The sequence below is a fragment of the Pongo abelii genome, chromosome 5, assembly GCF_028885655.2.
Source record: "Pongo abelii isolate AG06213 chromosome 5, NHGRI_mPonAbe1-v2.0_pri, whole genome shotgun sequence".
NCBI lineage: Eukaryota > Metazoa > Chordata > Mammalia > Primates > Hominidae > Pongo > Pongo abelii.
Window position 1 is genome coordinate 47,801,906 of NC_071990.2, and position 27,875 is coordinate 47,829,780.

At 36.7% G+C, this 27,875-nt stretch overlaps 1 protein-coding gene across 3 annotated transcripts in view; it reads left to right on the forward strand.

Moving 5' to 3' along the window:
• Nucleotides 1–27,875, forward strand: part of CD2AP (CD2 associated protein) — a 150,760-nt gene that overhangs the window by 47,349 nt on the left and 75,536 nt on the right. For all 3 annotated transcript variants that reach the window (XM_054556810.2, XM_024247848.3, NM_001132276.1), the window contains 2 exon segments: nt 7,305–7,458; nt 18,272–18,372. In XM_054556810.2, the coding sequence (XP_054412785.1) occupies nt 7,305–7,458; nt 18,272–18,372 (255 nt within the window).

Below are 27,875 nucleotides of genomic sequence, written 5' to 3' on the forward strand. Positions count from 1 at the left end.
ATTGTAGCTTGGAGGAGTTCCAGAGAAGAAGGTGGTGGACCTCACAGCAAACTTAACCTTATTTGTAATTTTGCCTAGAGCCTTGAGGTCTAAGCAAAATTGTACTTGTGGTAACATCTCAGTTGGCAGTATGTATTTGGAAGGCTGTAAACCTGAGTTTTTTCTATTCATTGTAGACTATAAGATTTTTTAAGTTGCTTTTCCCCTTTTATTTGTATCTTTTGTCCTCAGAAGATTTATTATATCTAATATTCTTAGATATGATTATGTCCCAGAGAAAATTGAAGGTTCCTAAAATGGTTCTAGATCTTGAGCAATGAATTCATATAGCATATTAACATTGTTTTACAGCAAATGAACACAATGGAACCAGGATTTGTATACAGTTTGTCTGTCTCCTGAACCTGTCCTCTATCACATTTGGTCAGATGGGAGTTACTTTCAAGAGGAACAGGATTTGAATACTAAGTCAAGTGCTTGGTCTCCTGTACTAGAAGCAACAGTAGCTCTCAGAAGTGTGAATTTTGTTTTTTCAATGTAGGTAGCTTAAGAGGCAGACAGGAGAATCCAAAATGAGCAAGTACTCTTTGGCATGTTGAGGTTGTAACTACTAGTCTTTTATGTAGATTTTGTTTTTATTAGTATGAAAAATACTTAGTGCAGTCTGAAAACTGTGAGGTTGATGGGTGTTATTAATAGCAAATCAAAGTAATTTTCTTATATGCATTACCAATAAAAACAGGGAAATATTTGTGTATCTTTCATGTTTTGTACTTAGTAATTTTTCAAAATTCTCTACCCACTTAACTGTTTTCCCAAAATAAAAGACTCCCCCCCCCATTGAAAAATATGTATTGTTCTTTTAAAAAAAGAAACAGTTTTTTTGAACAGTTACATGAAGAGGTCATGTTCATCAGAAATCCTACGTGTGGTAGACATAAATGCCTGGAGAAATCTGTGAAGGTGTGCTCCTACACTCATTGAAGAAGTATACCTGTTCTTGCTGCTCTTGGGCTGTCTGTCTTGCCACCTCCCATGGATCAACTGAAAGTATAATGTTGAGACAGGTATACAAAGAACTAGGCTGTAAATTTGTTATATCCAAGAGACCAAAGTGATTCCAATAGGAGCAAAGAGGCATTACAAGGAGATCAAGAATTTGGTGGAAGAAAGGGAAGGGAGAATTATAATGTGGAGAGTAAAAGGGAGTGTGAAAACAAGGTACACTTCTCTTTCAGTCCTTTCCTGAAGGAGGAGGTAAGTTTCATATAAAGTAGATTCTTATTTCCTGTGGACACAGTGCACCATAATGAATGAATTGATATGCTAGCTTGAAGAGGCTGCCCAGTAGAAGAAAAGGATAGCATCTGGTATGTGGTGATTTGATATGGGACATGGAAGTAACTATGTTGTCAGCTGTGCCAGGAAGCTGCTTGGAGTACGTTGAGTGATACCTGCAGATCAGTTGTTTGTCCCCAACCAGAAAAAGTACTAGATACTGCTTGTGCCAGTGGCCCTGCCCTGGATTTCATTATTTTTGAAAGTGACAAGGTTTAGTTTTCTACCCAGAGTTACATGGGAGTTCAGAGTCAAGAAAATTGGGTTCACTAGTAAAAATCAAGTTGTCTTCTTTACCTACATTTGTTTTTTAGTTCATACCTGTAAATACATATTTGTGTCATATTGTTGGCTAAGAAGCTTCTGGGTAGCATGTATTTTTAATAAAAACATGTTTTATATATGTGGTGTTGTAAAATTGGTTTCTTTTATTCAATAGGGTGATTCAGATATCATTTCTAATATAGATATATCATTCTTTAATGACTACAGTGTTTTATCAAATACATGTACTGTAGTTTATTTAAATAGTTCACAACTAATGGCTGTTTGAGCTTCTAATTTACTACTTCTTTTGGGGGATGAGACAGAGTCTCTCTCTGTCATCCGTGCTGGAGCGCAGTGGTGTGATCTTGGCTCACTGCAACCTCCGCCTCCTGGGTTCAAGTGATTCTCATACCTCATCCTCCCAAGGAGCTGGGGTTACAGGTGTGTGCCACCACGCCTGGCTAATTTTTGTATTTTTAGTAGAGACGTGGTTTTGCCATGTTTGCCAGGCTTGTCTTGAACTCCTGGCCTCAAGTGATCTGCCAGCCTCAGCCTCCCAAAGTGCTGGGATTATAGGCATGAACCACTGCACCCAGCCAGTTCGTTCATTATATACGGAACTTATATATTTGGTTGGGTTTATTTCTGGATTAGAGTGTTATACAGCTGTCTCATGCTTTGCTGTTTTTACCAGTTGTAAATAGTAGTTTATTAAGTATTTTAGTGCCTACTTGGTGCTACTGTTTTAGGCAGTGGAAATACAATAAAACATAATCCCTTCTGTCCTGGAACATAACATTTTAGTGATGTACCTACTGATTTTTTAGTCACAAAAAGGGTCACAAGTTTAGAGGTAAGTCTCTTGATGGCAGAGGCAAAGGATGTCTCCCTTATCTTTTTTTGTGCCGGAATAGGGAATCTAGGAGAGATCACAGAGATTTTTTCGGATCTTTTGCCCGTTTAAAAAATCAGGCTGTTTGCTTTTTTATTGTTGACTTTTAATATTTCTTTGTATATCTCAAATAACAGTCTTAGGCATCTTTTGCAAATATTTTCTCCCATTCTGTGGCTTATCTTCTCACTCTCTTGATACGTTTGCTTTCTTAGTGCATGGCAACATCTGAGCAGTTGCCCAAGTCAGGAACTTGGGCATCATCTTTGATTCTTTCTTCTTAGGTTGTATCTACTGAATTATCTAGATTCTGCCTCTTGAATATTTTCTGACTCTTTCAGCATTTCTCCCCTTCGTCACGATTATAACTTAGGGCACATTCTGCTTTCACCTGGTATATTTAACTGTAGTACGGCCTTCCCCTCCCACTTATTCCACTATGGCAGCATCTCATCTTCTATTAGGTCCTCACATGAATTCATTTTGTTCAGTGTCGTTTTGTTGTAATGTTGATGAAAAAAAATTGGTTCCTAGCGGGGCCACTGTCTGTGGAGTTTGCATATTCTCATGTCTGCATGGGTTTTCTCTGGGTACTCCAGTTTCCTCCCACATCCCCAAGATGCGTACTTGAGGTTCATTGGTGTATCTGCATCATTCCCAGTCTGACTGTGCCTTGCGATGGAATGGTATCCTGTCCAGGGATGGTTCCTGCCTGGCACCCTGAACTGGTGGGGATAGGCTCTGGCCACTGGAAACCCTGAACTGGAATAGGTGCATAAATAGTTATCTTACTTGTTTTTCTTAATTTTACTAAATGTATGTATAGCTCACATTTATTTCAGTGTTTATTATTAGAAGTGTTTTGATCTTTATTTATAGGTTTGATGATGTTTTTGTGACCCAGAGGTATGCCACAGGAATTTAACTCTTGTTTATGTCAACTAGCCTATGCTAAAATCGGTTTCCTTGTACATTGTTTTGCTTAAAGTCACAATTTCCAAGAAGTTATCAAAGACTTTAAGTGGGAATTTACTGTATTTCAGATTACCTACCCAGACTCAGAGAGCTTTATATCAGCCGTCTACTCACCTTGCTATTCTTGAATTTTACCACCCTCATCATGTTTCCCTTCCTTCCATGCTCCAGGCAAATTTAGTGTTGTCTTCATTCCTCAGAAGCTCTGTGCTTCCCATTGCCTTCCGGCCTGCTCATATGCTATTCTTTCCTGTTAAGACACTCTTCCTATTGCCTTCTCTGTACCTTGCTAACTCTCATTTATTCTTTCTGTCTCAGTAGAGATGTCACTTTCTCCAAGAAGTCATCCTGATTTGCCTTAACACCACTGAATTTATATTAGCTACACTTCCTGTGTTAGGCATTTGGTGTTTTCTATTTATAGCATTTATCATGAACTTTTTTTTAAACGACCTTTATTGAAGTATAATTTATGTACAATAAATGGCATCCATTTAAAATGTAAAATTCAGTAAGTTTTTAAACGATTGTATACAACCATAAAACCACTGGCACAATGAAGATGCAGAGGCTTTATGTGTTTATCAAGAACTCTTGTGCCGCTTTACTGTCCATCTCTCTTTCTGTGATCCTACCCCGACAAAACATTTATCTGCTTTTTAATCTATACATTAGTTTGTATTTTCTAAGATTTTTAATGTACCATGTATATTTTGTGTCTGGCTTCTTTCAATCAGAATTAGAAATTCATGGATTTTTTGTGTATCAATAACTTCTTCATTTTTATTGCTGAGTAGTATTCCATTGTTTATTCATTTACTTGTTGATGGATGTTTGGATTGTTTTCAGTTTTTGGATATTTATTACACTGAATTTTAACTGCCTGGTTATTTTCTGTATTCTTTTGTAAAGTGTACAGTATTGTGAGAACAAAAGACAGTCTCTCTTGTTAACATTTGTATGCCTAGCTGCTGCCTGGTACTAGCAGGTGCTCAATAAATGTTTATGGAAATGCTAAAGAGCAGAAAGGTGATACTATTTCAAGTAGTACAAATATAAATTTACTTTAGTGTCTGTTGAACCAGGAATTTCATTAAGGAATAGTATTCATTCAGTGTCTTATTTAGGTTGACACTTGTGGACATATATTGCCAGAACTTATTTACAAGGTAATAGCTTTTTTACCTTTTTAACATATAACTGAATGTTATTTTAAAATTTGTGGGTTTTGGCTGGGCAAAACTAGTACCAGCACCCTGGGAGGCCAAGAAGGGAGGCTCACTTGAGCCCAGGAGTTGAAGACCAGCCTGGACAACATAGCAAGATGCTGTCTCTACCAAAAAAAAATGTGTTTTGATATCATACTAAGATAATCAGCTTTTAAGAGTAAAAAATTTCTTTAAGAATTCTCATTTTCAATTGCTATGCCAGAGATTCTGAAACTTTCTTGGTTTACACAACACCATTATTGTCTCAGTCCTTATTTCATGATGCTCCTACACCAAAAGAAAGACCTAAGAGTTGTTCTTACTGTTGGATTCAAGTAACTTAAAAATGTTTACATTTTAACAATTTAGTCGTTTAAAAAATAATACACAGAAACTGAAGGAGAAAACATTTATTCTTAATCAGAATTATTACTAATGAAATGTGTACACCTTTTGGGCACTGCACTGTTACGGGAAACTGAGGACTGGAGAGACTATATGAGGGGAAACAGGAGGATTGTTTATTTAAGGTATGTACTGGCTCAGCTTTTTGGATATGAATCCACTGAGCCAGTGCATACCTTAAATAAACAATCCTCCTGTTCTCCATATTGGTCTCTCTGGTCCTCAGTTTCCCACAACAGCACAACTCTCAAATTTGTGGAAATGATAGGTTACCAGTACTTTTCTTTCCTGTTCCACATTGATTTTTAAAAAACTATAGCTAGTAATAATTATAGTACATAATAGTTATTTTGCACTATATTAAAAAACTAGCAAATTATCAGTTCTCAAGTATTTGAAGTATGTTTTATAAGAATCCTTTTCGGCCGGGTGTGGTGGCTCACGCTTGTAATCCCAGCACTTTGGGAGGTCGAGGCAGGCAGATCACCTGAGGTCAGGGGTTTGTGACCAGCCTGGCCAACATGGTGAAACTCCGTCTCTATTAAAAATACAAAAATTAGCCAGGTGTGGTGGTGCATGCCTATAGTCCCAGCTACTCGGGAGGCTGAGGCAGGAGAATTGCTTGAACCCAGGAGGTGGAGGTTGCAGTGACCAGAGATCGCGCCAGTGCACTCCAGCCTGGGCAGCAGAGTGACACTCCTTCTCAAAAAAAAAAAAAAAAAAAAAAAAAGAATCCTTTTCACAAGATACTTTTAAAACAATCTGTAATACTTTTGTAATCATAAGAATTTATAAACTTGAAATAGAAGTATTCTTTTGTAAAGGTTAAGAAAAGTATACTTGGTTGGCCGCTGAGGCTCACTACCATAATCCCAGTACTTTGGGAGGCAAGGTGGAAGGATTGCTCGAGCCCAGAAGGTGGAGGCTGCAGTGAGCCATGATCACGCCACTGCACTCCAACCTGGGTAACAAAGGGAGACCTTGTCTGAAGAAAAAAAAGTGTATATATATATGTGTATATATATGTATACACACACACACACATAATAATTGCCATATCAAGTTAAAATTGTTAATTTTAATATGAAATGTGTGAGATGGGTATCCAGTTTCATTCCATATTAAATATGGAACTTTTTCATGCACAGTGTATTTTAAGATTCCATCTTTCCTCATTTTTTTCTGTTTTAAATCTAGTTTGTCTGTTTATGGATTTCCTATTTTGTTTCATTTATCAGTATGTCTGTCTTTATGCCAGTAGCACATTGTCTAATTGTATCGTTAGAGTTTTCCTTTGTATTTTCGTTAACAAAAACTCCCTCCGCTTTCTTTTCCTTGAAGTATTTTCACTGTTCTTGGCCTTTTGTTCTGTATAAATTTAGAAACAGCTTATTAAATTGCTACTCCAAATTTTTTGTATATTTGAATTGCATTGATATATTACATCAATTTTAAGAGAGAACTGATATTTTTATGATACTGAGTTTTCAGTTACTGAATATGGCATAACTTTGTTTTTGTCTTCATGTCTTCCCGTAAAATGTTATACTTTTCCATGATGGTTCACATGTCTTATTTTATAGCCATGACTTAGATCAGGGGCTATTAAACTACCAGCCCACAGGACAAGTCTGAATACCACCTGTTTTTGTAAGATCCATGAGCTAAGAATGCTGAGAATTTTATAAATGGTTGGAAAAAATCAAAAGGATAATATGACATATAAAATTATTTGAAATTAAAATTTTAGTGTCTATAAATAAAGTTTTATTGGAACATAGTTATTTTCCTTTATTTAAATATCTGACTGCATTTATACCACACATAGCAGTGTTGATGGTTGCAACAGAAAGTGTATGGTCTGCAAATTGTAAAATATTTACTATCTGGCACTTTATAGAAAGTTTGTTTACCCCTGACTTTGAATTATTGTTTGTCTTTGTATCTCAGTGTTTCTTTGTAGTTGGGGTGGGTGGTGAGGGTGGGGTTTGAGCCTCTCTTTCCTTTATCTTCATCTCCAGTTCTGATAAAACTTAAACTCATGAGTCACTGTTACCAAAATGTGTTTTATTCTTCAGATATGTTTGAGCAGAGCAAAGGTTGAAAACTATTGATATTATGATTTATATAGTAATTACTGTAGCTATTTTTTTGCTATTTGAGGATTTAATATAAAAATATAACGTAACTTGCCTCTTTATTTATTTTCCCTTTTGTAGGAAATTAAGAGAGAGACGGAATTCAAGGATGACAGTTTGCCCATCAAACGGGAAAGGCATGGGAATGTAGCAAGTCTTGTACAACGAATAAGCACCTATGGACTTCCAGCTGGAGGAATTCAGCCACATCCACAAACCAAAAACATTAAGAAGAGTATGTAAATAATTTCTTTCCTGCATAATTACATCAAAATAGAAGGATATTTTATAACTGTTTCTAAATTAAGAAAAATCAGTTCAGTCTTTTGTAGACAACTACAGTAACTTCCTGCAAATTCTCATGTTACTAGTTATTGCCCTGTGTAGTCAATCTTAATTTTTAGTCATGTGCAATCAATAACAAATCAATATCATTATAAATTAAAGCATGAGGCTCTGTTTTCTTATTTATCTTTCAGACTCTGCTCAATGATTACCATTTTACCTTAACTGTATTTTAATACCATTTATTTAGTGGGATTCTGAAATATCTGCTGATTCTTAGCATAGATACAAGAATTTTGATAGTGCTTTCTCTTCAGTTGTTAAACATCTGAACATAAACATTTCCAAGGTGGTTGGCCTTGCAGATCACCTTGTAAGGATTTGGTACTGTGTAAATATGTTAGGGGAACAACTTGGCAAAGAAGGAGAGCATTACATTTGAAATCAGATAAGGGTTTTTTGAGTCTGTCTTATGACTTCAGAAAGATCATTTAAACTCTTGAGTTTTATTTGCTGCTGGTGAGAAAGTGGTTAAGAAAAAAAAAAACAGGTAATATTACTGTTCTCAAAGAGCTTACATACTTGGAAAAGAAACTGTTATTTAAGGCCAGGTGCAGTGGCTCACGCCTGTAATCCCAGCACTTTGGGAGGCCTAGGTAGGTGGATCACCTGAGGTCAGGAGTTTGAGACCAGCCTGACCGACATAGTAAAACCCCATCTCTACTAAACATACAAATTAGCCAGGCATGGAGGAACTTGCCTGTAATTCCAGCTACTTGGGAGACTGAGGCAGGAGAATCACTTGAACTCGGGAGGTGAGCCAAGTTCTGCCATTGCACTCCAGTCTCTGTTCCAAAAAACAAAAGAAACTGTTATTTAAAAAGTGTAAAATATTAAACATATACAAAGAATTACAGTGTTATAGGAGCATGTAGCAAATGTTTTAACACAGTAAAACCCTTCAGAGATTGAATACTTTTTTTTTTTTTTTTTGAGATAGACTCTCACTCTGTTGTCATGGCTGCAGTGGTGCAGAGACAGCTCACTGCGGCCTTGACCTCCCAGGCTCAAGCAGTTTTCCCATCTCAGTCTACTGAGTAGCTGTGACTACAGGTGTGTGCCACCACGTCTGCTAATTTTTGTATTTTTCTTTGTAGAGATGGGGTTTTGCCGTGTTGCCTAAGCTGTTCTTGAACTCCCGGACTCAAGTGATTTGCCCCCATTGGCTTCCCAAAGTGCTGGGATTACAGATGTGAGCCACCATGCTAGCCTAGAGATTGCATACTTATTACTATGGTCAATTTGATTTAACCCATCTATGCCTAGTGTCCCATTATTGGAATGCTAAGAATGTAGGAGTTATTACTATCCTGCTGTTCAAGGTCATTGCCAAGGTCTGATTGCAAAAATTAAAAAAACTGCAGCCTCTGGCATAAATGGGTTAATAGTTAATGAGTATTTAATCACATTTACTTTAATGTCTTTGAAATTATGGTGTATAAATCCCTGTAGTACAAAATATTCTACAATAAAGAAATTTTGTTTACATACATTTCCCAAATTGTAATTGTAAGGCTATTAATAATTTTTATAGAGTCCCCTTATGTCTCAGTCTATTACTTTCATAAGCTGTCGTCTGTCAAGTTTGGGGAAACCTCTACTTTTGGATTACATCATCCTTTGATTATTTTCCTAAAATAAAAACAGGTTGTCATAAAAATGAAACAGATTTTATGACACTTAGACCAATTCTAGGTTTCTATTTGTTCTTTGTTTCTCAAGGAAATACAGTATCCAGGGAATATTTGCATATTATATATACTGCTTTCTAGCATTATTGCCTGAAGGTGGACGGTTTCAGCAGTTCTGATGATGATGAATTCTGAAACTGCTTGGAGACTGGGGGACAAATAACAGTTTTATATCATACAGCTGAACCTCTATATAGAATGTCTGTGCTGAGGGAGAATTTGTAGGCCCACGGGAGGTTTTTTCATGACCTCTGTCCATAGTAAAATCCATTTACAACTTCCTTTCACTCTAGGGAGCTATAAAGGGATAAGTTTCTTCTTAAGTAGAGGTTAGACAAAGAGGTTGAAGGTTCTGAATATTTTTTCACTTTATCTTCTAATAGGAAAGGATACAGTAAATTTTGCCTTTCATAAGAACACTGGATGTAAATTCTTTTCTCTTGTAAGAAGGAAAAATCATTATGCAGTTGGTGCCAGGAAGCTTAGGCCTTTTTTTCCTAAGGATCTTCCATAACTTGTTTTTAAAGTACATGTGCTGCAAGGACTAAATTGGTCATTTAGTGTCAGCTAACATTTAAAACAGGATGCAGGTTGTTTTTGCTTTTCTGTTTTCCTGTCATTTATGTATTATTTTATGTTTATTAAACTTGATTTTTTTTTGTTACTGTTTGGATCATATCTCTAATTCCCAAAATAGATCACTTATTTAAAAGTGGCTCATTGTATTGTTACATAGTAGCAGGATACAACTAACCAGTACTATTAATATTAATTTAAAAAACCCCAAAACCATTGTATTAATGTAAGGTTGATAGTGTAAACACTGCAGTATATATGTTCAGTTTAAACCCCTGTGTGCCAAGACAAAGTGAATCTGTGTATGTGTTGAATTTTGTCTAAGCGACTACAAAGGAGAGGTTCAAATAAGTATAATGATGTTGAGTATCCAAAAAGTGGATTGGACTAGTGAGCTATTCTTCTCTAGTCTCCAGTATATTGGCTTTTTTGGGGTAGTAATGAAGCCGTCAAAACTTTTGCTATGATCCATTGCTAAGCGTGGTAGCTCATTTGGTAAAACAAGGAAGTATTAATTTTTTTTAGAGCAAACATGAAATAGTGTTTCTCAGGAAGAAGTTGATTACTGTAAGTTGCTAAAGTCAGAGAAGAGAACAAATGTACATTTCTCAAAGTAAAAACAGGTTGCAAGTCACATTACTTCTGACACCCTTGTAAAATCAGCCACAAAGATAATGGTAAAATATTGTGTTTAGAGAGTAAATAATTGACGTGTTTCAGCATCAGAATATTAGCAGTCAGCGTGGAATATTGGTAGATGTTTCACTTTACATTTGGAAGAAATTGATACCAGATGAAATCTCTTGGCACACGTGAGGGAATACATAGTCTTTGCTAATTGTATTTTCCTTAGCAGTGGAAACTCATGCTACAGCAGAAGTGATTTTTCATCTAGTTAATTATTTTGAGTGTAAAAGAGCCATTGAGATTGATACTGATAGATCACTAGTGTTTATACTGCAAGGGATGATGTTGCACATGAAAAGTTAGTTGAAATAATGCCAGTCTACGCATTACTTCACTCCCATAAAACATTTGGGTAGCAAATAGTGTGCTTTCTTATTTTGAGTCAGTGCTGAAGAAAATAGTAACATTCTGAATGCTGTCAAATTATGTCCACTGACTATGCATCTTTGCAGCATACCTTTTGAAAAAATGAGCATGTTGGTTCATGGTGGCTCTTTGATATTGAAATATTCTGACTGATAAGGAGAAAAAGACCCACTCAAATGACTAGATCATCTTGGGGTTAGAACACCGTACCCTCTTGAACAGGGTAGGCTGTTCTAACTTTCTATTTTATTTGGAAAATTTTAAAATATCTAGAAAAGTTGAAGGAATAATTGTGCAGTAAACATAGTATACCCTTCACCTACATATGCTGTTAACATTTTCTCACATTGACTTTATCTTTATATACATATACTTTTTTAATGGAATCAGTTGAGAGTATGCTACAGACATAATACTTTACCTCTGATCACATTATCTTTTTCTTCATGATAGTGATAATGAAGATTTTCTAAAATTTTGAGTGTCTTAAGTAGAACATCTCAGCAAAGTAGGCAGGTATCTTGAACAGTTTGAGCCTTTCACTTAATGGCCTAAGCATTACGGTTTTTTTATTGCTAAGGCTGAGAATTTTTTTTTTTTTTGGATACAGGGTCTCAGGCTGGAGTTCATTGGCACAATCTCAGCTCACTGCAGCCTCCCCAGTAGCTGGAGTTACAGGAACACGCCACTGCACCCGGCTAATTTTTTCTGCTTTTAGTTGAGATGGGGTTTCACCATGTTGGCCAGGCTGGTCTCAAACTCCTGGCCTCAAGTGATCTGCCCGCCTCAGCCTCCCAAAATGCTGGATTACAGGCCCAAGCCAGTGCTCCAGGCGAGAAAATTTTTTAAAAAGATTCAACTGTATGAATGGCTGATTGATACATATGTCATGTAATGAAATATTCATTACATGAAAATGATGTATGCATTCATCATTCATGTAAAATGGCCGAATCAGTGTTTCTCTTAACATTTGATTATTTGCTTATTGAAGAAATCAATTGATTTTTATTTTATTTTATTTATTTATTTTTTGAGACAGAGTTTCGCTCTTCTCACCTAGGATGGAGTATAGTGCCATGGTCTTGGCTCACTGCACCCTCCACCTTCCAGGTTCCTGCCTCAGCCTCCCAAGTAGCTGGGATTACAGGCGTGCACCACCACGCCTGGCTACTTTTTGTATTTTTAGTAGAGACAGGATTTCACCATGTTGGTCAGGCTGGTCTCGAACTCCTGACCTCGGGTGATCCACCTGCCTCGGCCTCCCAAAGTTGCTGGGATTACAGGCGTAAGCCACTGTGCCTGGTGGAGAAAGTAATTTATTTTAAAAATGGACTAGTTAAATAAATGTTAATGCTTTAATAAAACCTGAAGATATTTTTTCCAGAGCCAACTGCAACCAAAAATTGGGTCAAAAATCCTTTTGCTGTTATTTCTAAAGTTTTAGCATTCAACCTCCCACTTCTTATTGGGGTATGCTCTTATTTTAGCATTTGATGGAAACATTAAAAACAGTCTTCAGTGAGAAATGGTTTCATAATTTAAGAGCTTTGTTTGATCTGAATATTTACATCTATTTTTCAGACATGAAATGCCTAACTATTCTTGACTCACATTTAGAAATTAAAGATTTTCTGTTTTATTAGAAAAAGAACAAGGGCAGTAACCTTACTGAGTCTGAAATTTCACACAATTTGGTTTTGTTTTTAAAAAATACTAAACATGTAAAGTTTTCTGACATTTTTGAACTCTTGTGTGTCAAATGCCTTTATATCTGTGAGTAGTATGATCATGAGAAACAGTATTGGTCTAGGCAATTAATTAAATCTGCCACATAAAGCTGGGTATGGAGGATGATTCAGAATTCACAGTCTAGCAGGGGCAAACATCAAGTTACTATAAAATAGAGATGATAGTCATAATTTTCTCATAGGCTATAAGAGGCATTAACATGTTAAGTAATTGTAAGTGCTTGATAAATGTTTACAGTTATTCTCGTGTTTTATACTGTATACTCAGAACTGTATGACAGACATATGTGTAGTGATAATTTAGATGAAAAGGTAATTTTGTACTGGGGTTGTCAAGCAAAGTGTATTGAAGCTCTTCTTTAGGTAGGACATACAAGCACATGGAGATTGGGAGAATAGCATTCAAGGAAGAAATGCAGCCTTTGGCAGACCCACAGAAATAAGCAAGTATATGGTATTTTTGGGGAGTAAAAATCCAGTGTGACTAGACTGTATGAGCTATGTCAAAGTACTATGTAATCTGTAAAGGAGACAGCATACTATAGTGGAAAGATAGAAGGCTTAGAAGTGGGCATAATATTCCAGAAGTGGATATAATTTTAGTTTTGCCTCATTCTAGCTATGTGGTCTTTGATGGATTATTTAACTTTTTATTTCCTTTTTTTCTCATTGGTAAATGAGATAGTGAGTGTTAATGCTTTGTTGTGTGGGAGATGTGAAGAATTTAGAACAGCGTTGGTACATGAAAGAAATGCAGTATGTCTCCACCTTTGCTGTACCTCCTTTATTCTCTTCCTTGTTAGTAGCTTTACTTATATAATGATTTTTAGAAGACAATTTTTGTACAATTAATTTTTTTGTAGAACTGGAAAGTATTAAAGGTTACTTGTAATAAGAAAATACTAATAGCTGAAGGTGGTGGCTCACACCTGTAATCCCAGCATTTTGGAAGGCTGAGGTGGGTGGATCACTTGAGCCCAGGAGTTCAGGACCAGCCTGGGCAACATGGCAAACCCTGTCTCTACAAAAAAAATTAAAAAATTAGCCCAGTATGGTGGCGAGCGCCTGTGGTCCCAGCTACTTGAGAGGCTGAGGTGGGAGGATTGCTTAAGCCTGGGAGGCAGAGGTTGCAGTGAACAGAGTTCTTACTACTGCCTGGGTGACAGAGTGAGGCCCTGTCTCAAAAAAAACAAAAACAAAAACAAAAAAACAAACAAAACAAAAACAAAAACAAAATACTAGTTACAGTTTTTTTTTTTTTTTAATGGACTTAATTTCATGTATCCTTTTATTGACACCTCTCTTTTTTGTGCTTAGCATGGGTTCTGATACATTATAGAAATTAACATTTATTGACTTTGTGCAGTTCGAAATGTGAAAAATCTCAAAGTCCCCCCTTAATTGTTCTGGCAGTTAAATTAATGGATGGATTCAGTATAGGCAGTCACCACAATTTATGAGTGAACCCTATTTAAATATGAAATAATGTGGAATTATTTTTTCTTTTTAAAATAAATGACTCATAGTTTGTGGTAATAATAGCTATTTAGATGTTTTTATCTAATGTGACTCCTTCCTTTGAGTAAATGAATCTTTTTTTTTTCTTTTTTTGCAAATGATTCTGTTAATACAAACTACTTGGGAAAAATTATGCTTAGTGTGAGAGGAAGAAATAAAGTTCTTGGGTAAAATGTAACTAGGCTGCTCAGACTTCATTGACTTGCCTGGGTAGGGGCTAATGAGTAGTCCATTTCACCTTAAGTCCAGTTTTAAGAGATATTAAAATTCATGAAAAAGAAACCACATTTTAAAACAGGTCTGAAATTATCAGAAAGAAAGGATTTTATTCTTGTAAGAGCACCTTGAGCAAAATAGACATTTCTTTTCAATAATATGGATTGTTTGCCTCTTGTCTATGAAGTGCTAACTGCAAATAACACATTAATGAACACAGTTTCTCAAGGTCACTAGAACAACTTGCAAAGGTATTTGGGGACTTTATATTTCAAGAGATGAGAAGTTTTCCTATAGCACGCAAAAAACTATTTAAATTACTTAAAAATTTACCATGAGGTCTGGTGAAAGGTGAAATGTGAAAAATTTTACTGTGAACTCTAGGTTAGTTAAAAAATTATGGTTACTGTTTACTTTCTTTTTCCTTTTTTTTTATTTTTTGAGACGGAGTTTTGCTCTGTTGCCCAGGCTGGAGTGCAGTGGCACGATCTCAGCTCACTGCAAGCTCCGCTTCCCAGGTTCGTGCCATTCTCCTGCCTCAGCCTCCTGAGTAGCTGAGACTACAGGCACCCACCACCACGCCCGGCTAATTTTTTTGTATTTTTAGTAGAGATGGGGTTTCACCGTGTTAGCCAGGATGGTCTCGTTCTCCTGACCTCGTGATCCGCCTGCCTCAGCCTCCCAAAGTGCTGGGATTACAGGCATGAGCCTCCACGTCCAGTCTGTTTGCTTTCTTTGGCTTCTTTTATTATAAAAACTATAATAAAAAATCAGATACAAATTATTAATTGCTTTAGGAAGGGGAAAAAAACTTACACAGATGTAACTTTCTTATTTGAAGACTCAATTATTTTATCTACTTGATGGTTATGTCTGTTTTGTACCTTTCCATGCTATTGGTTGCATGTAATGTGCTTCTTTTGTTGTTTTGGGGGTGAAGTTAGATTACTTTTTGTCTTGATAAACAATTTCATAGATCCACAAATGTCAGAGCTGAGGTAACTGTAGTGGTTTTCTAGTTCTGCATTGTAATTTTATGGCCCAGGAAATTGATTCCTAGAGAATTTCAGTGAAATAACTAGATAATGACAACTGTACCAGAACATAAGTTTTCTGACTTCCAGTACAGCTGATATTTCTGTTGTAGCATGACATCTTTCTTTACAAAGAGTTTATTTGGAGATCATGATTTGATGCAGTGAAATTCTTCCTGTCCAGATTACTTCTTAGGATTCTCCTTTGTTGTCCTCTCTCCTTAGAATCCTTGTATCACCAAATCCTACTTTGTTAGTAAAACTGTTTTCCTTGCTCTAGAATATCTGCCACATCTGTCCCACCTTCTTGTATCTTACTCGTATTTCATTGTATAACTGTTATTTCTTCTTTGACGCCTTCCATATCTGCTCCAATGCAAACCTGTCCTTTCTAATTTTTGAAATGTTTGTAGTTTATATTAAATATTTTACTCTTATTATGTATTCAAGTTTTATCACTAATTTTTTTCTAGTGTGTGTGTTTTCTTCTCAAGTTCTGTTCTTTAAGTGTGCGTTTAAATTATTAAGAAAAATCTTGTTAGGATTGTTGGTGATAGGCTATTGATGGAATGTAGACGCTCTTGTGATAATATCGGTTGACCATGATGCCATATAGTTAGACCTAGATATTTGTTTATTAATTCATTCAAAAATATGTAGCAGATACTGCTGTGGTTTGAATTATGGTTGTTTCCAAAATTCATGTTGAAATTTAATTTCCATTGTGGTAATATTAATAGGTAGGATCTTTTTGAGAAATGAATAAGTCATGAGGGCTGTGCTCTCATGAATGGGTTAGTGCCTTATGAAAGGGCAGGAGGGTATTAGCTTAGGCCCTTTTTTGCCCTTCTGACATGTGATGACATAGCAAGAGGGCTCTCACCAGATATAAAGTCTGCTGGCACTTTGATCTTGGATTTCTCAGACTCCAGAAAAGTGAGAAGTAAATTTGTACTATCTTCATTACCTAGTCTCAGGTATTTTGTTATAGCAGCACAAATAAACCATATCAGATACTTAGAATAAGCCAGTCCCTATGCTGGGTGCTGGGTGGATTACAGAAGCGAAGAGGGGGTGGTAAATACAGGGTGCTAGAGTAGCACAAAAGAAGAGTATTTAATTTAGAAAGCTATTTGTGGCTGGGCGTGGTGGCTCACGCCTGTAATCCTAGCACTTTGGGAGGCCGAGGCGGGTGGATCACCTGAGGTCAGGAGTTTGAGACCAGCCTGACTAACATGGTGAAACCCTGCCTGTACTAAAAATACAAAAATTAGCTGGGCATGGTGGTGCTCGCCTGTAATCCCAGCTACTCAGGAGGCTGAGGCAGGAGAATCGCTTGAACTCGGGAGGTGGAGGTTGCAGCGAGCTGAAATTGCGCCACCGTACTCCAGCCTGGGCAACAGAGCAAGACTCTGTCTCAAAAAAAAAAGAAAAAGAAAAAAGAAAAAAAAGGAAAAGAAAGCTATTTGGGAGTGTCTTCTAAGCTGAGAAGTGAAGATGAGTTGAAGGTGGGCTTCATGGATGAAAGTAAATTTCCTTGACAAAAGAAACAGTACATTTAAGTGTGAGATGGAATAGGGTATTCCATTTTCAAGGAATTAAAGATCAGGGTGACTGAATTATTGGGTACAAGATCGAGAACCACCTTTAAGATCTTGTTAAAGTGCACACTCTGATTCAAAATTCAGTCTGCTAGGGCTACCATAACAAAATACCACACACTTAGTAGCTTAAACATCAGATTTATCTTCTCACAGTTTTGGACGATTAGAAGTCCAAGATCAAGGTGCTGTCAGGGTTGGTTTCTGGTGATGACCCTCTTCTGGCTTGTAGAGGACCACTGTCTCCTTGTTTTCTCACTTGGTCTTTACTTTGTATTGGAGGGTTGGGGAGGGCAATGGTGGGCTGATGACTCTTCCTCTTTTGTAAGGATACTAGTCCTATCTCATTAGGGTGTTACACTTAGGACCTCATTTAACCCTATTTACCACCCCCACAAAGGCACTATTGCCAAACACATTGGGTGTTAGGGTTTCAATATATGAATTTTGAGGGAACTTTTTATTCAGTTCCTAGTAAGTAGATGTGGGGTGGAGCTTGAGATACTACATATCTCACAAGCTCCCAGGTTACACTGTTGCTGCTGGTCTAAGAAACACACTTTGAGTATCAAGAAGTAGTCAACTATTCCTGGTTATCTACCCATAGCTGTTTAATGATTCACTTTTGAAGATGGGAGTGAGTCTGAGTTCTCAGTTCTTAGAGCTTGAAAAAGGCTGAGAACACAAGCGTGAATGGTTATAAATGATCATTTCTGAATAAATGAAGCTTGTTTGAAAAGCTAAAGTAAAATTATCTTCACATAAATGAGTTTCATTTTTAGCTGTCTGAAAATAGTTATTAAAGAAGATAAAATAAATTTGAGATTTGTACATCTTACTGCTTCTTTCTATAGTCGTAAAAGTACTAATTTTAAGTAGTATTCCCAGACTTGATTAGGAGGTAGTCTGAAAATCACTAGCCTAGAGGACTTGTCTATGATGAATTTGTTGTGCCAAAAGTGTCTTTTATTGTCGGTTTTTTAGTCTCAAAAATGGTAATGGGTATTTGGATATTTTGCTTTTGTGTAAATGGTGGGATAAGATGTATAAACAGATTTTGTTGCCTGAAGGCTTAATATTTGTAGTGTGGGGCTTGGGGTAAAAAGCTAACCAAGGCTGATTGTGATTAGCAGTTTAGAATGCTCATATGTTCTGTTTTTATTTATTTATATAAGTCCTGTGACTATAAACGTGGCATGCAAATATACTGTTTTAAAAAATGATCATTCTTAATCTAATTTCTTATTATGTTACTTTCTTTAGAGACCAAGAAGCGTCAGTGTAAAGTTCTTTTTGAGTACATTCCACAAAATGAGGATGAACTGGTGCTGAAAGTGGGAGATATTATTGATATTAATGAAGAGGTAAGGAAAAAATGTGTTACAGATAAAATAGTAATGGAATTGATGCTGTGGATTTTAGAAAAATTAATTGTAAGAATATTAGTCTTTTGTGAGAACTGTTGTCACTTTAAAAAAAAATGGTATAGAGTTTCTTTACTCATCCTTGCTGTATTTATGTATGTATTTGTATTTCCTGCCTTTAGGAATAAAAATGCCCCCTTAAAGCTAAAAATTAATGAAATCTAAGTAGTTAAGAATGTAAACAAGCCTTTTCTTTGATTCTGAATTTACCATAGGCAAAAAGCAGTGAAATAGAAGGAATTTTGCCTTAGAAGGAATACAAAGCAAAATCTTTTTAAAAGCTTTACCATGTTTGTATTATCACATTCAAATATTAATAAAAATACTTTCCTACATTTTGATATCTTAGAAGGGGATTTTAAAATATTTTAAAAATAGATCATGGACAGGAGGCAGGACTAGATTGCAGCTCCCACTGGGATAGACAGAGCAGCATGTGGAGGCTCACATCGTGAACTTTTGCTCCAGAACGACTGCAGGAATACGTTAGGAAAGCTGAGAGAACCCACAGACCCTCTGAAGGAAGCCAGCTGCTCCTGCAGGACCTGGGAGACACCCCAAATGCTCAGTCACAGCAAGATCTCCCCAAGGAGAGTCTGAGATCAGAAATGCCTAGCCCTGCCTGCACCTAATGGTCCTTCCCTACCCACCCTAGTAACTGATGACAAAGGGCATATACTCTTGGGAGTTCTAAGGCCCCGCCTATCACCTGTTCCTCCCCATACTACATAGCTGATGCTCTCTTGAAAGTGCCACCTCCCAGCAGGAGACCAACTAGCACAAAAATAGTGCATTAAACAGCCAGAGCTAAGGACCTTCACAGAGTTCATTTCAATACCCCGCCCGCCGGCCCCAACCACCACTTCCACCAGAGCAGGTGCTGGTATCCACGGCTAAGAGACCTACAGATGGTTCACATCATGGGACTCTGTGCAGATAACCCCCAGTACCAGCCCGGAGCCTGGTAGACTTGCTATGTGGCAAAAGAGAGATAATCTCTACAGTTCGACTCTCAGGAAGCCACATCCCTAGGAAAAGAGGGAGAGTACTACATAAAGGAGCACCCATGGGACAAAAAGAATCTGAACAGCCTTGAGCCTTACACTTCCCTCTGACAGAGTCTACCCAAATGAGAAGGAATCAGAAAACCAACTCTGGTAATATGGCAAAACAAGGTTCTTTACCACCCCCCAAAAATCACACTAGCTCACCAGCAAAGTATCCAAACCAAGAAGAAATCCCTGATTTACCTGAAAAAGAATTCAGAAGGTAAGTTATTTAGCTAATCAGGGAGGCATCAGAGAAAGACGAAGCCCAGTTTAAGGAAATCAAAAAAATAATACAAGAAGTGAAGGGAGAAATATTCAATGAAATAGATACCATAAATAAAAAATAATCAAAACTTCAGGAAACAATGGATGCACTTGCAGAAATGCAAAACGCTCTGGAAAGTTTCAGCAATAGAATTGAACAAGCAGAAGAAATAACTTCAGAGCTTGAAGACATGGTTTTTGAATTAGCCCAATCCAGCAAAGACAAAGAATAAGAAAATATGAACCAAGCCCCCAAGAAGTCTGGGATTATGTTAAACGACCAAACCTAAGAATAATTGGCCTTCTTGAGGAAGAAGAGAAATCTAAAAGTTTAAAAAAAAATTGGGGGAATAATCAGAAAAACTTACCCAGCCTTGCTATAGACCTAGACATCCAAATATAAGAAGTTTAAGGACACCTGGGAAATTTATCACAAAAAGATTATTGCCTGGGCACATTGTCATCAGGTTATAATTGGCTTTCCTGAGGAAGAAGAGAAATCTAAAAGTTTAAAAAACATATTTGGGGGAATAATCAGAAAAACTTCCCTGGCCTTGCCAGAGACCTAGACATCCAAATATAGGAAGTTCAAAGGACACCTCGGAAATGTATCACAAAAAGATTATCACCTGGGCACATTGTCATCAGGTTATCTAAAGTTAAGATGGAGGAAAGAATCTTAAGAGCTGTGAGGCAGAAGTACCAGGTAACCTATAAAGGACAGTCTATCAGATTAACAGCAGATTTCTCAGCAGAAACCATACAAGCTAGAAGGGATTGGGGTCCTATCTTGAGCCTCCTCAACAAAACAATTATCAGCCAAGAATTTTGTATCCAGCAAAACTTAGCTTCATAAATAAAGGAAACATACAGTCTTTTTCAGACAAACAAATGCTGAGAGAATTCACCACTACCAAGCCAGTACTATAAGAACTGCTAAAAGGAGCTCTAAATCTTGAAGCAAATCCTAGAAACACATCAAAACAGAACCTCTTTGAAGCATAAATCTCACAGGACCTATAAAACAAAAATGGAAGTTAAAAAGCAAAGACAAAAAACAAAAAAACCAAGGTATATAGGCAACAAATACTACGATGAATGGAATGGTATCTCACATCTCAATACTAATGTTGAGTGTAAATGGCCTAAATGCTCCATTTGAAAGATACAGAATTGCAGAATGGACAGGAATTCAACAACCCTCTGCTGCCTTCAAGAGACTCACTTAACACATAAGGAATCATAAACTTAAAGATGTAGAGAAAGACATTTCATGCAAATGGACAGCAGGAGTAGCTATGCTTATATCAGACAAAACAAACTTTAAATCAACAGCAGTTTAAAAAGACAAAGAGGGACATTACATAATCTTAAAAGGCCTTGTCCAAGAAGAAAGTATCACAATTCTATATATATATGCACCTAACACTGGAGCTCTTTAATTTATAAGACAGTTAGTAATAGGCCTAAGAAATGAGATAGTAACACAATAATAGTGGGGGACTTCAATACTCCACTGACAGCATTAGACAGGTCATCAAGACAAAGTCAACAAAGAAACAGTGAATTTAAACTATATCCTGGAACAAATGGAGTTAACAGATACTTATACAGCATTCTACACAACAACCACAGAATATACATTCTATTCAACAGTGCATGTTCTTTCTCCAAGATAGACCATATGATAGGCCACAAAATGAGCCTCAGTAAATTTAAGAAAATTTAAATTATATCAAGCACTCTCACACACCACAGTGAAATAAAACTGGAAATCAACTCCAAAAGGAGCCTTGAAAACCATGCAAATACGTGGAAATTAAATAACCTACCCCTGAATGATCATTGGGTCAGAAATGAAGTCCAGACGGAAATTAAAAAATTCTTTTTACTGAACAACAATAGTGACACACCTTTCAAAACCTCTGGGATACAGCAAAGGCAGTGCTAAGAGGAAAGTTAATAACCTAACTTTTAACTTAAAAGTCAACTTAAAAGTTAAAAGTTGATGCCTACATCAAAGACTGTGAAAGAGCACAGACAGACAATTTAAGGTCACCTCAAGGAATGAGAGAAAGAAGAACAAACCAAACCCAAACTCAGCAGAAGAAAAGAAATAACCAAGATCAGAGCAGAACTAAGTAAAATTGGAACAAACAGAAAATACAAAAGATAAATGAAACAAAAAACTGGTTTTTTGAAAAGATAAATAAGAATGATAGGCCATTAACAAGGTTAACCAAGAAGAGAGAAAATCCAAATAAGCTCAGTTGGAAACAAAGCAGGAGATATTACAATTGACACCACAGAAATACAAAAGATCATTCAAGGCTGCTATGAACTTTTTTCTGTGCAAAAACTAGAAAACCTAGAGGAGATGGCTGAATTCCTGTAAAGATACAATCCTTCTTGATTAAATCAGGAAGAATTACATTTGCTGAACAGAACAATAACAAGCAGCGAGGTTGAAATGGTAATTAAAAAATTACCAACAACAACAAAAAAGATCCAGGACCAGACGAATTCACACCAGAATTCTACCAGACATTCAAATAATTGGTACCAATCCTGTTGACACTATTTCACAAGATAGAGAGAAGGAAGCCTCCCTAAATCATTCTGTGAAGCTAGTATCATCCTAATACCAACACCAGGAAAGGACATAACAAAAAAAGAAAACTACAGACCAATATCCCTGATGAACATAGACGCTAAAATCCTTAACAAAGTACTAGCTAACTGAATCCAACAACATATCAAAAAGATAATGCACCATTATCAAGTGGGTTTCATATCAGGGATGCAGGGATAGTTTAACATACGCAAATCAGTAAATGTGATACGTCACATAAACAGAATTAAAAACAAAAATCACATGATCGTCTCAATAGATGCAGAAAAAGCATTCGACAAAATCCAGCATCCTTTATCATTAAAACTCTCAGCAAAATTGGCATATAAGGGACATACATCAGTGTAATAAAAGCCGTCTGCAAAACCACAGCCAACATAATACTGAATGGGGAAAAATTGAAAGCATTCCCTCTGAGAACTGGAACAAGACAAGGATGCCTGCTCTCACCACTCCTCTTCAACATAGTACTGGAAGTCCTAGCCAGAGCAATTAGACAAGAGAAAGAAATAAAGGGCATCCAACTCGGTAAAGAGGAAGTCACACTGTCACTGTTTGCTGATGATATGATCGTTTACCATGAAAACCCTAAAGACTCCTTCAGAAAGCTCCTAGAACTGATAAAAGAATTCAGCAAAGTTTCCAGGTACAAAATTAATGTACACAAATCAGTAGCTCTGTTATATACCAATAGCAGTCATGCAGAGAATCAAATCAAGAACTCAATGCCTTTTATAATAGCTGCCAAAAAAAAAAATAAGATGCTTAGGAATATACCTAACCAAGGAGTCAAAAGACCTCAACGAGAAAAACTACAAAACCCTGCTGAAAGAAATTATAGACAACAAAAACAAATGGAAACACATCTCATGGTCATGGATGGGTAGAATCAGTATTGTGAAAATGACCATACTGCTAAAAGCAATCTACAGATTCAACAGAATTCCTATACGTACCACCATCATTCTTCACAGAATTAGAAAAAACAATTCTAAAATTCATATGGAACCAAAAAGAGCCTGCATAGCCAAAGCAGGACTAAGCAAAAAGAACAAATCTGGAGACCTCACATTACCTGATTTCAAATTATACTATAAGGCCGTAGTCACCAAAACAGCATGGTACTGGTATAAAATAGGCATATTGACCAATGGAACAGAATAAGAACCCAGAAATAAACCCAAATACTTACAGCTAACTGATCTTCGACAAAGCAAACAAAAACATAAAGTGGGGAAAGGACATCCTTTTCAACAAGTGGTGTTGGAATAATTGGCTAGCCACATGCAGGAGAATGAAACTGGATCCTCATCTCTCACCTTATACAAAAATCAACTCAAGATGGATCAAGGACTTAAATCTAAGACCTGAAACTATAAAAATTCTTGAAGATAACATTGGAAAAACCCTTCTAGACATTGACTTTGGCAAGGATTTTGTGACCAAGAACCCAAAAGCAAATGCACTAAAAACAGAGATAAATAGCTATGACCTAATTAAAGAGCTTTTGTATGGCAAAAGAAACAGCAGAGTAAACAGACCACAGAGTGGGAGAAAATCTTCACAACCTATACATCTGACAAAGGACTACTATCCAGAATCTACAATGAACTCAAACAAATTAGCAAGAAAAAAAAATCCCATCAAAAAGTGGGCTAAAGACACGAATAGACAGTTTTCAAAAGAAGATATGCAATGACCAACAAACATATGAAGACATGTTCAACATCAGCAATTATCAGGGAAATGTAAATCAAAACCACAATGTGATACCACCTTACTCCTGCAAGAATGACCATTAAAAAAAAAAAAAATAGATGTTGGTGTGAATGTGGTGAACAGGGAACACTTCTATACTTCTGGTGGGAATGTAAACTAGTACAGCCACTATGGAAAACAGTGTGGAGATTCATTTGAGAACTAAAAGTAGAACTATCACTTAATCCAGCAATCCCACTACAATCCCAGAGGAAAAGAACTCATTATATGAAAAAGATAGTTGCACACGCATGTTTATAGCAGCACAGTTCACAATTGCAAAAATGTGGAACCAACCTTAATGCCCATCAATCAATGAGTGGATAAAGAAACTGTGGTATGTATATATGTGCTGGAATACTACTCAGCCATAAAAAGGAATGATTTCATGGCATTCGCAGCGACCTGGATGAGATTGGAGACTATTATTCTAAGTGAAGTAACTCAGGAATGAAAAACCAAACATCATATGTTCTCACTTGTAAGTGGGAGCTAAGCTATGAGGATGCAAAGGCATAAGAATGACACAATGGAATTTGGGGCCTCGGGGGGAGAGGGTGGGAAGGGGATGAGGGATAAAAGACTACAAATTGGGTGCAGTGTATACTCCTCAAGTGATGGGTGCACCAGAATCTCACAAATCACCACTAAAGAACTTACTTATGTAACCTAACATCACCAGTTCCCCAATAACCTATGGAAATAAAAAAAAATTTTAAATAATTTTTCACATCTCTGCTTTTATCATTTGAAGGAGTATTAAAGTTTAATTTCACAGCTGAAGGTCATGTTTTCAACATGTATGTTTTGATACCATGTATTATAGCACAGATTGATTTTGTGTCAAAACACTCTGTAATGTAATTTATCACTAGTGTTTTTATGTTTATACAAACTTAGATTGTGTTTGTACAAAAGGCTGTTCTATTTTATTTTCACTTGGTTGCAGTAATAATAGTTAACACTTCTTGAGCTTATGTTATGTTTGAAGCATTGTGCTGAGAGTTTCACATTTATTATATCCTTGAAAGTTTTAAAAAACCTAAGAAGATAGGTATTTTTATCCCCATTGTACATAGGAAGAGACTCAATCAAGGAAGATAAGTGGTGGCTGTTTTAGTTACTGTTGCTGCATACCAAGCCATCCCAAACTTGGTGGCAAAGAATAACGGTTGTATTATGCCTGTGAGTCAAGAATTCAGATGGGGTATAGCCCAAATGGCTTGTCTGGGGCCCTTAGCTGGAAAGATTCAATGGTGGGGTCTCTTGGAATAATAGGAAGTTTTTTTCACTCACATGTCTGGTGCCTAGAAACCTTGAAGACTGTAACTGCCAATTGGAGAGCCATTATGTTAGCCTTTCCATTTGGGTTGACTTTCTTACAGTATAGGCATCTCAAGGTCGTCGGACTTATTATATGGCAGTTCACAGCTCTTAAGTGCAAGCATTTTAGCACATGTTAGCTTTATTGCCCTTTACAAACTAGCATCTGTTGGTTACAAGTGAGTCATAAGCCACCAAGATTTAAGGGGTAGGGAACAGAGACCACCACTTCTTGGTGGGAGGAGTGTCAATGTCACAATTGTAGGATGAGAGATCTTCTTGCAGCCATCTAAGTCTGAATTTCAATCCTTGCAGTCTATTTTTAAAAATTTTTTAATTTTTTTATTTCAATAGGTTTTTGGGGAACAGGTGGTGTTTGGTTAGATGAATACATTCTTTAGTGGTGATTCCTGAGATTTTGGTGCACCCATCACCTGAGCAGTGCACACTGTACCCAATGTGTAGTCTTTTATCCCTCGCCACCCCCATTCTTTCCCCCCAAGTCCCCAAAGTCCAATGTATCATTCTTAAACCTTTGCATCCTCATAGCTTAGCTCCCACATATGAGTGAGAACATACGATGATTGGTTTTCCATTCCTGAGTTACTTCACTTAGAATAATAGTCTCCAGTTCCATCCATGTTGCTGCGAATGCCATTATTTTGTTCCTTTTTATGGCTGAGTAGTGTTCCATGATGTGTGTATATATATACCACATATTTTTAAATCCACTTGTTGATTGATAGGCATTTGGGCTGGTTCTATATTTTTGCAATTGCAAATTGTCATGCAGTCTATTTTTGTGGTTTTTTTTTTTTTTTTTACCACTGTACTACTTTGCCTCCTAAGAATTCTTTAACCCTAACTCCTCAATTGTTGCCAGTTGGGGTTCTAGGTATAGATAATAGACAGCTGATGTTTCTCTCCCTTTGTTGTATCTTCTAGTTTGGTCTACATCTAGTTTGGATCACTTCCAGTTCTTTGGTGCTTCCTTAAGTCTGATAAAAATTCTGGTCACTTCATGCTTTACTGCCTTCCCTTTCTCCCTCAGACAGCTTGTATTCTAGCACCCATTTTGTATTTTAGCTATACCTTCCATGAATAAATCATTTATTTTTAAGTCACTATAGTTTTACTTTTATTCAGCCTTTGATATCACATTGTTTTTGTCATTTCCTTTTAGGGGGGAGCATTTTTTTTTAATTCTTTCAAGCCCTTTCTATTTGTTCCTAACAGCATTTTGTTCATATGTTAGTTATAGTACCTCTTACATTGTATTGTAGCCATCTGTTTATTGTTTGTTTTTTTCTTTAAATGTTTTATTGAAGAACAGGGATTTCTCCTATGCAAGTTTGAATCTTTCCCTAGTAGTTAACACCATGACTAACACATATTGGCTGTTAGATGACTAACTTAGTAAAAGGTTGCCTACCTTTTATGAGATGGAAAACAATTAAAAATATTTTAAACAAGAAATAGATCTTTTTCTAGCTATATTGTGTGTAGTGCTGCTAAGTAAAATTTGACAGTGAATAGTTTACTCTTTTTTAAATTTTTTTTTTTTTTTTTTTTTTTTTTGAGCTGGAGTCTCAGTATGTTGCTCAGGGTGGAGAGCAGTGGTGCCATCTCAGCTCACTGCAACCTCAGCTTCTCAGGTTCAACTGATTCTCCTGCCTCAGCTTCCCATGTAGATGGGACTATAGGCGTGCACCACCACACCTGGCTAATTTGTTTCTTTTTTTTTTTTTTTTTTTTTTTAATATATTTTTAGTAGAGATGGGGTTTCACCATGTTGGCCAGGCTGGTCTCAAACTCCTGACCTCAGGTGATCTGTCTGCCTTGGCCTTCCAAAGCGCTGGGATTATAGACATGAGCCAGTGAACCTGGCCTAAAAAATTGTTTTTAACCTGTGAGCACTCCTTAATATCCATATCAGAAACTATACATTTTTAAAGTTATTAAATATTAAATAATTTCATAGAAATTGAGTAATCTTATTGGTAAGGGTAAGTGTTTTTCTGAAGTGTTTGATTCATGAGGATATATCTGTTTGGAGGAAGGTGTTTAGTGGAGCTTGACATCTGGGTTTTTAAAAGTAGGAAATTATTATACTTAAGCTAAGAATCACTGTTCAAGTAATAGGTTTAGCAATTTTCTGTGCCATTTAGGAAGTTATGTTTATTTTCTTTTTTCTTTTTTTGAGACAGGGTCTCCTCTGTCACCTGAGCTGGAGTCCAGTGGCACAATTGGGCTCAGCCTCCCCAGTAGCTGGGACTACAGGCGTGAACCACCATGCCCAGCTAACTTTCGTGGTTTTTTTAGAGATGGGATTTCATCACGTTGCCCAGGCTGCTCTCAAACTCCTGGTCAAGCAGTCTGCCTACCTTGGGCTCTCAAAGTGCTGGCATTACAGACCT